This window comes from Pogona vitticeps, chromosome 3 (genome assembly GCF_051106095.1).
Source record: "Pogona vitticeps strain Pit_001003342236 chromosome 3, PviZW2.1, whole genome shotgun sequence".
Taxonomy (NCBI): Eukaryota; Metazoa; Chordata; class Lepidosauria; order Squamata; family Agamidae; genus Pogona; species Pogona vitticeps.
In genome coordinates, this window is record NC_135785.1 from 32,606,628 (window position 1) to 32,621,221 (window position 14,594).

Below are 14,594 nucleotides of genomic sequence, written 5' to 3' on the forward strand. Positions count from 1 at the left end.
TTCTATTCTTTTTAATATTGTGAGCCACCTTGGGTTTCCTTATTAGGAGAAAGGTGGCCTATAAATAAAACAAGTAATAAAACAAACAAATTATGTCCTAAAAATCAAAGAGCCTGTTCTTGTCCTGGGCAAAAAATTAGGACTCTAGCTAAAATTGGCACCACCGCTAAATCCCATCCCCCGATATGTCCCACCTTGGTGTGCTGTGCTCTCAGCTTAACAATTTCTGAGTGCACGCCATTGAATTCAATAGGTTAGAGAGTTAGCCCCACTCAATTCAATAGGGATTTTATAACAGTGAACTTAATTTCCCAGTTTCTTACCTTTAAACTATTTTGTCGCTTGACTTTACCTGATGAGGTGTGAGAACAGATCCACTTACTGAGGCTGTTAAATAGATAGCATATAGTCTTGGGGGAAGGAATTATATTGAAAGGTGGAGGCAGAGTACATTTGTCATCAAAATAGCTCAGCCATAGCTTAGCACGAGCAAATTTCCATTCTTTATCTTCATGGTTCTAAATAATTGAAAACAGCACATATTAGTGGTTCTGCTAAACCATGATGATGTATTTTTACAAAATTCTGTTCAAGTTACTATATATTTGGGAAGATCAGTCTACGGCCTTTCCAAGGTTGTTGGACTGCAAGACCCATCAGTCATTAGCAGACCAGGCAATGGTGAGGAATTAGATTTGAAGTACTTCAAACATCTGCAGGCCCACAATTGCTTGTCTCTGGTTTACATTGTTATTAATAAAGATTGATGAATTACAAGATGATAGATGAATTGATTACAAATATTTTTATAAAGAATGGTATATTAAGTCTGGAGGCGATCTGTGCTTGGGCAATTGGAGATGAGTGTACATAGAACACACACAAAAAGCTTTTCTGTCCACATCTTCACTTGATACCCAGAACTGTTTCTAACATTACAGAAATTAAAAAAAAAAAAAACACTTCTGCACAGGGCTTGTTAGAGCCATGGTGTTTCAAACCATGCTGAAGGAGTTTTTATCCTTTTTTTAAAAAAAGAATTGCTCAGTTGTAAACTATCTGATTTTTTTCTACACATACTTGTATGAACAATTCACTTCAAAATCCCTTACTCAGGTAACATTACAAAATATTACGAAACAATCACTACAGTAAGTTCTCCTAAAACTTTAATCTTAAATGCATCTTTTTAATTTTTGTTTGGTTTTTTTGGGGGGGGAATTTAGCCTCCACAATTAATTTGAGGCACCTCTTTTATGAATACTGGGAGTCCACACAAAACTCTGTATTAGGCTGAGCAGATTTCAACTCATTTGACCAAATATTTATCCCTTTAAACTATACAATGACAACAAATAATTTCTTCATGATTCTAAGGCTTTTCCCCTTCTTTTTGGCTCAAGTGCACAAAATTTCCACCATTTCATGCTTGTGATGTGTAATTTGAATCAAACTTCACATTAAACTTGCCAGTAATACCTGTGCTCATAAGAGGGGAAAAAGGTTCAAACCTGTATGCCTATTCCACCACAGCAACTTACTGTATGTCATGTGAAACTATGGGAAATGCTGGTACAACATACAGGACTCTGATTTATTTATAGCCTCATCCACAGCTTCCTTGCAGGAGCTTCTATGATGCAAGGATGTACATGAACATCCTCACATTTGCATGAAATAACACGCAATCAAGCCACCCAATAGCAAATCATTTCATATTGGTACCTATATTTATTGTGAAGTCAGAATTGGATCACAGTTGAAGTTATACAGGAAGAATGAAGTTATATATAAAAACCAAGAGCAAAGTCTATACTTAAAAAAACAATAAACCTTGTTTTTAATAAGCTGCTTGAAAATGTATCTAAAAAGGAACCACAGAAAAATATGTATAGCTGTATATGTCTACTGGAATGAAAAAACCAAATAAAAAGAAAAAATACTTACTGCTATTAACTGAAAACTTTTATGAAGCATTGCCACCAGGAGCTTGGTAAGGACAATCACTACTACAACATTATATGTGCCAACAATAACAGCACCCACAAAAGACTGCAGTTCTTCACCATAGCTAAATCTGGTAACAAATATGGCTACGTGTGCAAGGGAGAATATATACCAGAACAGAGCGAAGCAGGTTCCAATAAACCTACAAAAAAGAACACAAAATATGTAATTGGATGAAGATACACAAGGGGAAAGTAGCCAGAATGCTTTCAAATAATGAAATAACAAAACAAAAATTAGTGTAAGGATATTCATCATACCACTCATATTAAACTACTCCTGCTTAAGTTTTGAAAAATTAAATTAATTTAATTTATTAGAGTGAGCTCTACACTTATATAACACTCCAGTAAAAGAAACACAGAGGAGATGGAGTGTAAAGCTAGGCATCACATGGCTTAATATAAACACTGCTAAAGTACTTTGCCAGGGCTATTCAAACACATGTGTGCTGTTTTAAGGATGCTTGAGGAATTCTGTTTGTAAATTCTGATACAAACTGACCTGACCTGATCTACACATTGCAGACTGGTATATGGATGGCACTTAATTGTCTACCAGTTCTTGCAGTTCCCAAATGTTCTGACATAGTTGTTAGCTCAAAATAAAGACACTGACATACATTTCAAAATGTGCAGTTTTGGGAGAAATACATTTTAAATTCACATATAAATTTTTTACAATGGATTCTTTAAAATTCACAGATTAATATGCAAACAGAGTGCAATTGTTTATCAACAAAAATAAGCAAAATAATGGGCCAACCAACTTTTGTTAACCAGCTTGCTCAGGAATGGATAAAAGATAATTGGCTAATATTTTCTAATGAAGGATAAAAACTAAGAGACACTTTCCTGAATGGGAAGTGCAACATACATATGAGACATCTGTTTAGCAGAGTATTCCCAGCTGGAGAGAATGGGGGAAAAGAAAAAACTGCAGTTTCACTTTGGATAAAGATAATTGTGATTTTAGTGGGAGTTGGAAGAGTTATTATGAAGATACAATACACTGCCAGCTATTAATTTATGTCTGAAGAAAACTAGATTGTAGTGCTGAGATTTCTTCCACACAATAATAAGCAAGCACAAAATATAATAGAGATTAGTGTATTTTGCTATTTCAGTAAGAGGCTGAGTTCAATAGCACAATACAGTTATCCCTATTTTATTTTGTGCTTGCTTATTATTTCTTGTGTGGAAGAAGTCTCAGTACTATAATCTAGGTTTCTTTAGATAGACGTTAACAGCTGTCATTGTATTGTATCTTCATAATAGTGCTATATTTACAATAAACGGGAACTTTGCCTTCATGTTGTGTCCCAGCTTTTGGGAAAAGACACACTATTGATTGGATAAATAGAGTACATGGATGTGGACTGCATCTTACTAACAAAATCCAAAGAAAAGGTAGTACTGATCTTCATATAGGTAAGTAGTTAACAAGCCAAAGATTTCAACAAGAACTCAGGATCTTCTACATGTAACAACTATAGTTAATTAAAAACAACAGAATTGACATTAGATCAAGGAATTGCTGTCATGGCAAGTAGAAATGTAAACTGTGAGCAGGTCATATCAAATTTATCTCATTCATTTACTCCCACTATTTCTCAAGTTTGGGAACCTGTCATTAGCTTACATCTTCAATCATATATCATGACCGGCTGTGTAAGCAAGGACTGATGGAAACTGAAGTTGAACAACACTGGGAGGACCACTGTGTGGATAATACTAGCCTGAAATACAGGAATATTATAATGCTTACAGAGATAATGTACATGACTTGAATACTGAATGCAAAATATTACAGCTCTGTTATGCTGTATTCAAAATATTAGAAAAAGAAACACCATTTATTTATTGTAATTTTAAGCTGTCCAAATCCAGAAGCTCCATGAGTGTTGTCCAAAACATTAAAAACTACAAAATGCAAACCATAAATGATAGCTAAATATAGCACATAACAAAACCAAAGTAAGACTAGCTGCAAAGGTATTGAACGTAAAGCACATAAAAATAAAACAAAAGCAGCCCTCAAACAGAAGACTTCAATAAACTAAAAGCACTAAAATGGCTAGATTCTAGCGGCTAGAAGAATTAAAAAATGTTTAGCTGGTATCCAAAAGACTTTAAAGTAGGGACCAGCCGTGGCTCTACAGGGCAGGCGTTCTACATCAGTAAAGGAGCTCCCTCAGTTGTAGCCACCTGGCTTACCTAATTAGATGGAAACCCTTTAAGAAGGGCCTCAGATTAAGACCTTAGCATCTGAGTAAATTACAGAGGAGGAAATGCTCCTACAGGTAACCTGGCCCCAAGCTGTTTAAAGGTTAAAACCAGCATTTGGGATGGACCAAGAAACAAACTCTCAACTAGACCTGTGGATGCCAAACAGTTTGCTAACAGACTAAATACCGCTTTCCTCCATCCCAAGCTGAAATTCTACATATTTATATTAGTTGAGATTTTGATTTCATCAATGATACATTGAGTCTGACCAACGTTATTAAATACATCTGTTGAGACAAACAAAAGCGATTTGCTAACAGTCCTCTAAACCATTGGTCCTCAACCTTCAGCCTGCAGATGTTCTTGGACTACAACTCCCAGAAATCCTGGCCAGCAGAGGTGGTGGTGAAGGCTTCAGGGAGTTGTAGTCCAAGAACATCTGGAGGCCCAAGGATGCGGACCACTGATCTAAACCACTTTTTCCCCCACTGTAAATAATGAACTGATGCATTAAACCTTTAAAAAATGTTGCTGAACCAACAATATTCATATAGTTTGGGACAGAACATTTTTACTGTCAGGCAGCCACCATAGTTAGAAAGAATATTTCCAGCAATGTGAGAAGACATGTTATAGCCAGAGAACCACTGTGGAAGCAATACAACATATTAGTTCCAACAACAATAGTATGTGCTCAACAACGTAGAAATTAACACAGTGCAAGAAACTGTTTCTAGGAAAAGGGGGAAAAGGCTCTAGTCCATAGATACAAGTCTTACATACATATAACATTCTCAGGGAGATGAGACATAGGACTCCCCAGATATTTTGGACATTAATCTCAAGAAACATAAGCCAAAATGGCCAATTGTAAAAGAGTATGGAGTTGTAGACTAAAACATCTGGAGACAGAGGTGCCTCATGGCCTAAGGGAATGGTAATCTCATCCCAGAGCTACAAGATGATGCACCATCCTTGGCTTCCTTGAAGAGGGTGAAGGTCTCCCACCACAGTAACTACAGTCTAGCTTCATCAACCACAAAATGCCATACAAAGGCTAGTTCTGTTAAATGACAAAATATGTAACTAAAAATATTGCTCATTTAGTAATCAATATAGTTCAGCCTCTAGTAAAATTCTGATGAACCTGAATACCCTTCCCTCCCTGACACCCAGAGCTTATTATGAAACAGAATAGCTGATGTTTAAGGCATTTCACTAAATATCCTGAAACTCACGAGTGGAATGTGTTGTTGCTTTGCCGTTCACAGAAGATACCAGCACAATCCTTTTCTTCATTCACTGGGAATCCTTTATCATACAGTTGGGTCAACCCAATAGTAAATGAGAACAACACAAGAAGAAACATTCCAAGAAATTTTCCAAAGTCTTGCAACATTTGCCCCATGGAAATCTGTAGGACATACAGTTAATTTTAAATACTTATTAAACATCAAGTAACAATGTACAGTAGTAGTAGTAGTAGTAGTAGTAGTAATTCATATTGAAACGGCATATGAGAAAAAACATTACAAGAAAAGTAAAAGATCCCAGACAAATTCATGGAACTACAAGAGGTGAGCAACTGTACTCTTGTGAAGTGAACTATTGGCAACTAGACATGGGTGTTTCGTATTTGTATCCAAGAGATATGATACAAAGTGCGGCACCAAGGATGCCACCGTGGTCCATGCCCTCCCCCCAGATCTAGCCCAGTCCATCGCTGTGCCAATCATGGAAGTAGTCTGGCCTGCATTTCCCCACTTCTCACCAAGGCCAGCCATTCAGCAGCTAGCCTCGTCACTAGAATGGTCGGCTGTGAGGAGAGGCGTGGAAGCACTGTTCGGACTACTTATGCAATTGGTGCAACTATGATGCTGATGGACATGAAGAGCCCAGTGAGTGGACTGGGTTCCAGGGGGCTGCATGGACAGTCAAGGCACCTGTGGTGCCATGCTTTGTATTCATATTACCTGGATACAAATACAAAGCACCCATGTCTGTTGGGAACCCTAACTGAAATTTTTCATTTTATTGTACAATGGACCCTTGACTTACAGACGGCTTGACTTACAGACTTTTTGAGTTACAGACTTCTCTGGCCGCAAAATTTAGGTTTGACTTGCAGACTGAGATTTGACTTACAGACCAGAAAAAAACCAAAATGGAACAAAAACGGCCTGTTACGGGATTAATCAGTTTTCAATGCACTGTAGGTCAATGGAGACTTGACTTACAGACTTTTTGACTTGAGAACCACCTTCCAATACGGATTAAGTTCTCAAGTCAAGACCCCACTGTACAAATATATCTTGCTCCATGAAAAGAGTAGATAGGATTGCATACTTAAAAGTTTAGTTTGTGAGAAAAACATGGATAGGACAGGACTGTGAAACAGAGGGGGTGACTATATTGACAGATAATGCAGGAAATGCTCCATGATTGAAATGGTCGGATTCACATTATTTTTCATTGACTCCACAACTTACGAGTCAATGCAAATCAGCTGAGTACCCCCCCAACCCACATCTTTAGTTTTTTTTAAATCTACTGCTGGGGTTTCTACTCTGCAAGAGAAAATACGATTAATGGTCAGATTCACATTATTTTCCATTGACTCCACAACTTACGAGTCAATGCAAATCAGCTGAGTACCCCCTGTTACATAACAGCACTGATGTTACCTGTCTGTCATGGGTTTGGAGGGAAAGTTCCATCCTATGGGGAGTGGAAGGCGGGACATCAGGAGGAGGGGCTGTACTGTATAAATATGTGATGCCTGTGTGGTGAAGGGAGATGCTGAGACAGACTGTGAGACACTGGGTTGGGACGAAGCAGCAGCTGGGGAAGAAGAAGCTGTTGTGGGAGTCTGGGTGTCTGACAGGGTACTACTGTGTGTCAGAGTACCAGCCTGAAAGGTTCAGGGGTCTGTTGGTTAGCCAGAACTGATGGGTTCACGGTCTGTGCTTTAAGTTAAAGGTTCTAGGTGAACCAAACTGTATGCTTGTGTGTGTGAGAATAAGCCACGTTACTTTATTTTATTCACCTGATTGTTTTATTTACCCTGTTTGTATTTAAAATAAACCTTATTCTTTTATTGTTTAAAAATCCATCCCTGGTCTGTGTGACTTATTATAGGGAATGGTTGGTGGCAGCTTAGTAACTGTGTGATAGATCCCAGTAGGTCTGGGTTTGTCACATTGATTGGTGTCCAGCGTGTGGGATACGACTGGTCCAGTTGTCCAGCGGTCCAGCAAAGCCTTGGCAGGTGTGCCCAGAGCAAGGGGGGTCTAGTCAGGGACAGTCTGAGGCGCGTAGGTAATCTTCTAGGTGTACCTCACGGGGAGGTGCGCTAGTAGAAGAACGTGCCAACTGGGGAGACTTAGATTAAGGTGCTCTGAGGCAGCCTAGTTTTGGCGGGAAAACGCTGAGGCAAAACTGCGTAGCAACAGCGAGCTAGCTTGCCAGCTGAGAGGCCCAGCAGAGGGGGGTAGGCTCTGACTCGATACTGTTGCAAATTTAGTGCTGAAGAACAGCAGCAATCTCTGGGGAGAGCTGGTTCTGAGGCAAAAAGGAAAAAAGTGGTCGTTTTATTTTGAGGCTTGACTTTTTAAAGCAGCCTGTTCTGAGGGGGGATTATGCCCTTGACTCGAAGCCAAGTGGCAGACATGAGTGAAGTGAAAGACCCCCAGATTGACCAAGGTTCTGAGGATGAATTTGGCTCAGTGCAAGGTGACAGCACAGGAGAGCAGAACCCAGAACTTAGAAAAATACTCCTAGCCCAACAGCATGAACTGAGGGTGAGGGAAATGGAGGAAAGATTAGAGAGAGAGAAAATGGCATTTGAATTAGAGCGAGAGAGAGAGAGAATGGAGAGAGAAGAAAGAATGGAGAGAGAGAAGATGGCGTTTGAATTAAGAAAACTGGAACTGATGAACCAGAACAATAATAATAATAGGGATTCTGAGGGAGGCCAACTGTCTAAGGCTGACCTGAAGAAATTCCCTGTGTACCACAAGGGAGATTGTCCTGAGGTGTTCTTTTCCTTAGTGGAAAGAGCGTTTGTGGACTTCTCAGTGAGGGAAACTGAGAAGATGACCATCATGCGTTCTTTAATCAGTGGTAGCCTGGCTGAGGTTTATGCCGAGATGCCTGAGGAACGGATGAAAGATTTTGCAGAGTTTAAAAAACTGGTGTTCGCAAGACATGGGATAAATGCAGAGCAGCTGAGACAAAGGTTCAGGTCCCTCACCAAGAAGCCAGAACAGACTTTTACCCAAGTGGGGGCCCAATTGGTGAGGCTGCTTGAGAAATGGCTGTCGCAGGAGGGAACAGAGACCTATGAACAGCTTAAAGACTTGATAGCCCTGGAACAGTTCTATTCAGTCCTGCATGGGGAATTGAAATTCCAGGTGAGGGAAAGGAAACCGAAATCTGTGGCAGCAGCCGCAGAGATCGCGGATTTTATCTCCCAAATAAGAAAGCCCTTGGGTGAGGGGAAATCTGTAGGTAAACCCAAAGAAACCTACAGCAAGTACTCTCAGGGACCAGGGAAAAGCCAGCAAGGGGGAGGGGCCCATGGTGAAGGGAAGCCCTCAGGCATGAAACCAAGCCCTCAGAATTTGGAGGGAAAACCGAAACAAGAGGAGAGAGAATCCAAATACACTAGAAAATGCTATTTCTGTCAGGGAAAGGGTCATCTGATCTCAGAGTGTGAGAAATTGAAGCAGCTAAAAGGGATGGTGCCTCAGAATTCTAGTGGGACCAAGCCAAAAGCTGTGTTCTGTGTCCAGAAAGAGCAAGGCTCAGTGTCACAGAGGGAGCCTGTTGCCATGACTACTCAGTCTGGGACAGCTACCTCTGCTGAACAGGCTGAGGAAAATGGTCCTCTTGTGGAGGTAAAGCGCTGCTTGCTGATAAAAACAGATTCTCAGTTGTTTGAGACGGCAGGGGTGGACGTAGGAATACTTGACCGTCAGTATAGGGGGCTGCGGGACACTTGTTCCCAGGTAACCCTGTGCCATCCAGATATCATCCCTAGGGAGTTTATAATCCCAAATGAGAGCATGAAGGTGGCAGGGATTGAGGGGCAGATAATCTCTCTGCCAGTAGCAGAGGTACCTGTCAACTTTCAAGGCTGGAGGGGAGATTGGCGGCTAGCAATTTCATCGACTCTGCCAGCAGCCGTGCTCGTGGGAAATGACCTGGCTGAACATGTGAAACGGGTGCTAGTGATTACACGTTCACAAGCCACCACAGGGACAGTTCAGGGGGGTAATGATGAGCCAGAGACGGAAGCAGAGGGGAGTTCAGAAGCTGTGGTGGAAACCTTAACCACAGACAGCAGATTTGGACAGGAGCAACAGGCAGACGCCACTCTCCAAAAGTGTTTTGAACAGGTGACTGACGCCCAGCTAACACCTGAAACCCCAGTGAGATTTCTGGAGAAAAAGGGGATTTTATATAGAGAAACCCTGAGGAATATCTCAAAAGGGGGAGATGGGATCAGAAGTCAGCTGGTGGTACCTGAAAAGTATCGCCCCATGATCTTACACAGGGGTCACTCTGACATGTTTGCTGCGCACTTAGGAGTGAACAAAACACAGCAGAGAATCACACAGAATTTCTACTGGCCTGACATAGGGAAGCAGATCAGGGAGTTCTGTAAACAATGTGATGTGTGTCAAAGGCAGGGGAATAACCGCGACAGGACCAAAGCAAAGTTGTGCCCTTTGCCTGTGATTGACACTCCGTTCAAATGCATAGGGGTGGATATTGTGGGACCTTTGCCCAAGGCCACAAAGAGGGGGAACAGGTTCATCCTAACAATTGTGGACCATGCCACAAGGTATCCTGAAGCCATACCCTTGACTAATATTGAAACTAACACAGTGGCAGATGCTTTGGTGGGGTACATGTCCAGGATGGGATTTGCCTCAGAGATAATCACAGATTTGGGCACATCGTTCACGTCAAAGCTCATGAAACGCTTATGGCAAATCTGTGGAATAAAGCACAAGGAAACCACTGCTTATCATCCGGAAAGTAATGGGTTAACTGAGAAGTTCAATGGGACTCTAATGCGCATGATTAGGGCTTACTTGGCAGAGAATCCAAACAATTGGGACCAGAAGCTGCAATCCCTTTTGTTTGCTTATCGATCAGTGCCACAAGCCAGTACCGGGTTCAGTCCATTCGAACTTTTATTTGGGAGAAGGGTGAAAGGGCCCCTTGATTTGATAAAACAAAATTGGGAGCAGATCACCCAGGATGACCCACAAGACGTTGTGACTTACATAGACACCTTGATGAATGACCTAAAGCGAAATCTAGAGCTGGCAGCAGAAAACCTGCAAGCGCAGAAGGTCAAACAGAAAACATGGTATGACCGCAAAGCTAGAGAGAGGCACTTTGACCCAGGGGAGGAGGTGCTTTGGCTTAGGCCCTGCAGAGAGAATAAGCTGCAGCTCAAATGGGCAGGACCATATAGGGTCATTTCCAAGATGTCAGACCTGAACTACCTAATAGAGCAAGAGGAGAACCAAGCAAGGAGGGTGGTTCACGTGAATGCCCTAAAACCCTACTACAGAGGGGAACAGAGGGTTTTATTCGCGATAAAAGCAGCTGAGAGTGAGGAAGCTGAATTACCCTTCTGGGAGGGTAGAGGGGAAGTAAAATACAACCCAGAGGAGGTAAAGATCAGTCCTGCACTCACCCAAGACCAGCAGCAAGAATTAAAAATGCTGCTTAATAAATATCAACAGGTATTTTCCAACAAGCCGGGGATAGTGAAGGGAGTGATGCATCGGATCCACACAGGGGATGCACCCCCGCAGGCAGTATCCCCATACCGAGTAACGGGACCCTATAGGGACAAGGTGCGGAAGGAGCTGGACGAAATGCTGAGGGAGAACATAATCGTCCCCTCTTCTAGCCCTTGGTCCTCTCCAATAGTCCTTGTGGACAAGCCTGATGGGAGCATTAGGTTTTGTGTTGATTACAGGAAGTTAAACCGTGTAACCACTCCTGATGCCTACCCAATGCCCAGGCTAGACAACCTGATTGAAACCATAGGGGGTTGTCGGTTCATCTCATCATTGGACCTGGTAAAGGGATATTGGCAATTAAGAATTGATCCCAGGGATCAAGAAAAGACTGCCTTTTGCAGCCCTTTTGGTCTCTATGAGTTTCGAGTCCTGAGCTTTGGTCTCAGAAATGCACCAGCCACATTCCAAAGGCTGATGGACCAGACCTTGGCAGGGCTCAGTGACTTTACAGTGGCCTACATTGACGACATAGGGATCTTCAGTAATACCTGGGAAGATCACCTGATACACCTGGAGTTAGTGCTGCAGAGGTTAAGTGCAGCAGGGCTAACAGTAAAGGCCAGCAAGTGTCAGCTGGGTAGCCCAGAAATAAAATACTTGGGTCACATGGTAGGGGGAGGAATGATAAAACCCCTGGAGGCCAAAATAGAAGCTGTTCGTGATTGGCCTAGACCCACCACCAAGAAAAAAGTCAAATCATTTCTTGGGTTGGTGGGCTACTACAGAAAGTTCATCCCGAGGTTTAGCGAGATTGCGGCTCCGCTGACCGATCTGACGAGGAAGAAGGCTGATGACCGCATCCCGTGGACCAGCGACTGTGAGGCGGCGTTCCAGAGGTTGAAGGAGGCGTTAATCAACTATCCTGTCCTGCGTGCTCCAGACTTCGACCGGGAGTTCATCATCTACACCGACGCGTCTAACAGCGGGGTAGGAGCAGTTCTGTGCCAGGAGGATGAGAATGGTGACCAGCATCCAGTGTCCTACCTGAGTAGGAAACTTCAAAAAGGTGAGAGACATTTGGCAACCGTGGAGAAGGAGTGTTTGGCCATAGTCTACGCGATCCAGAAGGCCAAGCCTTACATCTGGGGAAGACATTTTATTCTGTGTACTGACCATTCACCATTGCAATGGTTAAAGACAATGAAAACCCACAATAGCAAACTTATGAGGTGGGCTTTAAACTTACAGGACTATGACTTTGAAGTGAAGGTGGTCAGAGGGTCAGTGAACTGTGTTGCTGACGCCTTATCAAGAAGACCTGAAGACTGAAGACGGCGAAAGAACATGGACTATATGTATATAATGAAAACAAAAAGTTAAAATGTACCTGGTTTTGAATTTGGTTGGTATTAATAAAGGTAAATTGATGTACTGTATATGGTAAAATGTTTAAATGCATATTTGCTATGGTTAACTTGGAGTGTAAGTATATGTAAGTATTATATGGTATGTATAAATGTTGTTGTGTATTTTATGCAGGTTGTTTTTTGGTGAAAAGCACTTTTAGCTTTCCCCCTACAAAACAACTTATAAAGAGGGGAGGTGTTACATAACAGCACTGATGTTACCTGTCTGTCATGGGTTTGGAGGGAAAGTTCCATCCTATGGGGAGTGGAAGGCGGGACATCAGGAGGAGGGGCTGTACTGTATAAATATGTGATGCCTGTGTGGTGAAGGGAGATGCTGAGACAGACTGTGAGACACTGGGTTGGGACGAAGCAGCAGCTGGGGAAGAAGAAGCTGTTGTGGGAGTCTGGGTGTCTGACAGGGTACTACTGTGTGTCAGAGTACCAGCCTGAAAGGTTCAGGGGTCTGTTGGTTAGCCAGAACTGATGGGTTCACGGTCTGTGCTTTAAGTTAAAGGTTCTAGGTGAACCAAACTGTATGCTTGTGTGTGTGAGAATAAGCCACGTTACTTTATTTTATTCACCTGATTGTTTTATTTACCCTGTTTGTATTTAAAATAAACCTTATTCTTTTATTGTTTAAAAATCCATCCCTGGTCTGTGTGACTTATTATAGGGAATGGTTGGTGGCAGCTTAGTAACTGTGTGATAGATCCCAGTAGGTCTGGGTTTGTCACACCCCCCAACCCACATCTTTAGTTTTTTAATCTACTGCTGGGGTTTCTACTCTGCAAGAGAAAATACGATTAAAAGCTGTAATATAAGATAGACTGAGTACAGTACAGATAGCAACTAAAGCACCTCCTTACCATTTTTTTAAAAGGCAAAATCTTTTTTCTCCATAGCCCATTCTTCAGGTAAGGAGGAAAGAAAGACAGTTCCTAGTTTGTTTACAGCACAACATCTGTCTTGATCTTTGGGGCATATCAAACAGATGGATGTACACTATTCTGTATTATTCCCCCAAATTGCCACTTTTCATACACTGACTAACCTGTCCTCTACACCATCAACTACAGGCATACCTCGGTTTACGAAATTAATCTGTCATCTGGGACGCTACGTAATGCAGAACTTATGTAAACTGGAATGTGGATTGCTGTAGCAACAGGGGCGGCACTAGAAACCTCCAGGCGCAATGCGTCCTTTTCATACAGCGAAAAAAAACCCCGTAAAAAACATAAACTAAGACATTATTTCTTACGGATTTTGGTTCGTAAACTGAAAATTACGTAAACCAAGGTGTGCGTAAAACACCTGTATGTGAATTTGGGACATTAATAACAGCACATAAATTTGGAACCAACCATAAGAACTTGATGCACAGCCTTGAAGATGATGATTTATAATTGAAAACTCGCTGTTCGTTTGTTTTTGTTTGTTTTATATTCTTAACGGTTGATTAAAAGTATCACCTGCTCCTACATTTGTATTATTTGAAATGATGCCCTTGAATTCTCTTCATAATATCTGGTTATATTTTTAAAAGGTATACTGCTAAAGAATTTCTCTCAAGCAGGTCTGAAAGTCAAGTACTTTTATATAAGCTACACCCTTTTGTGAGCCATGGACAATTTCATCATTGTTTTCTTCCTACAGTTTCTAGTTTAGAAGAACCACCATGTCTTAGTCACCTCAACAGTCAGACACACAGAGAACAACTTTGTCATTATAGTCAATGGTTTAGCTGAGTATAACTAAATATAGCAATTATGTCTACAAAAAGGATTCAAACAGTAAATAGAGGCCTTTTGCTCATAAAACAACTTACCTGAAGTGGACCTAGGACAGAGCTGGTAGTATACATGAAGAAAAGTCGGAGATAACTGAGAACATTAGCGAAAGCAAAGAGACCTTCTGCCACCAGTGTTGGATGGAAGGCGTCCCAATCCTTCCTCTCAGCAAAATCATGGAACTAGAGTTTCACGAAGAAGTAGAGGTTACTTTCATTGTAGCAATCACTGGTAACAAGTCCCCAGTAGATTTCATGAATCAATGACACATTGAGTGAACAATTTATATTAACTTCCAAATACAAATGAACAATTGCAAGCCTTGGCACACACCCCTCTTTTTTTCTTTGAGCACTGCGATGTATTAGGTGCAAAGACTGGAAGCATCTGTTT

At 41.6% G+C, this 14,594-nt stretch overlaps 1 protein-coding gene across 1 annotated transcript in view; it reads right to left on the bottom strand.

The window, feature by feature from the left end:
- TRPC1 (transient receptor potential cation channel subfamily C member 1) overlaps positions 1 to 14,594 on the bottom strand; it is a 33,456-nt gene that overhangs the window by 2,639 nt on the left and 16,223 nt on the right. The window contains exons 9-12 of the mRNA XM_020801996.3: positions 14,240 to 14,383; positions 5,474 to 5,649; positions 1,948 to 2,149; positions 324 to 518 (exon numbers count right to left, since the gene is read on the bottom strand). Of these exons, the coding sequence (XP_020657655.1) occupies positions 324 to 518; positions 1,948 to 2,149; positions 5,474 to 5,649; positions 14,240 to 14,383 (717 nt within the window). The remainder of the gene's footprint in view (positions 1 to 323; positions 519 to 1,947; positions 2,150 to 5,473; positions 5,650 to 14,239; positions 14,384 to 14,594) is intronic.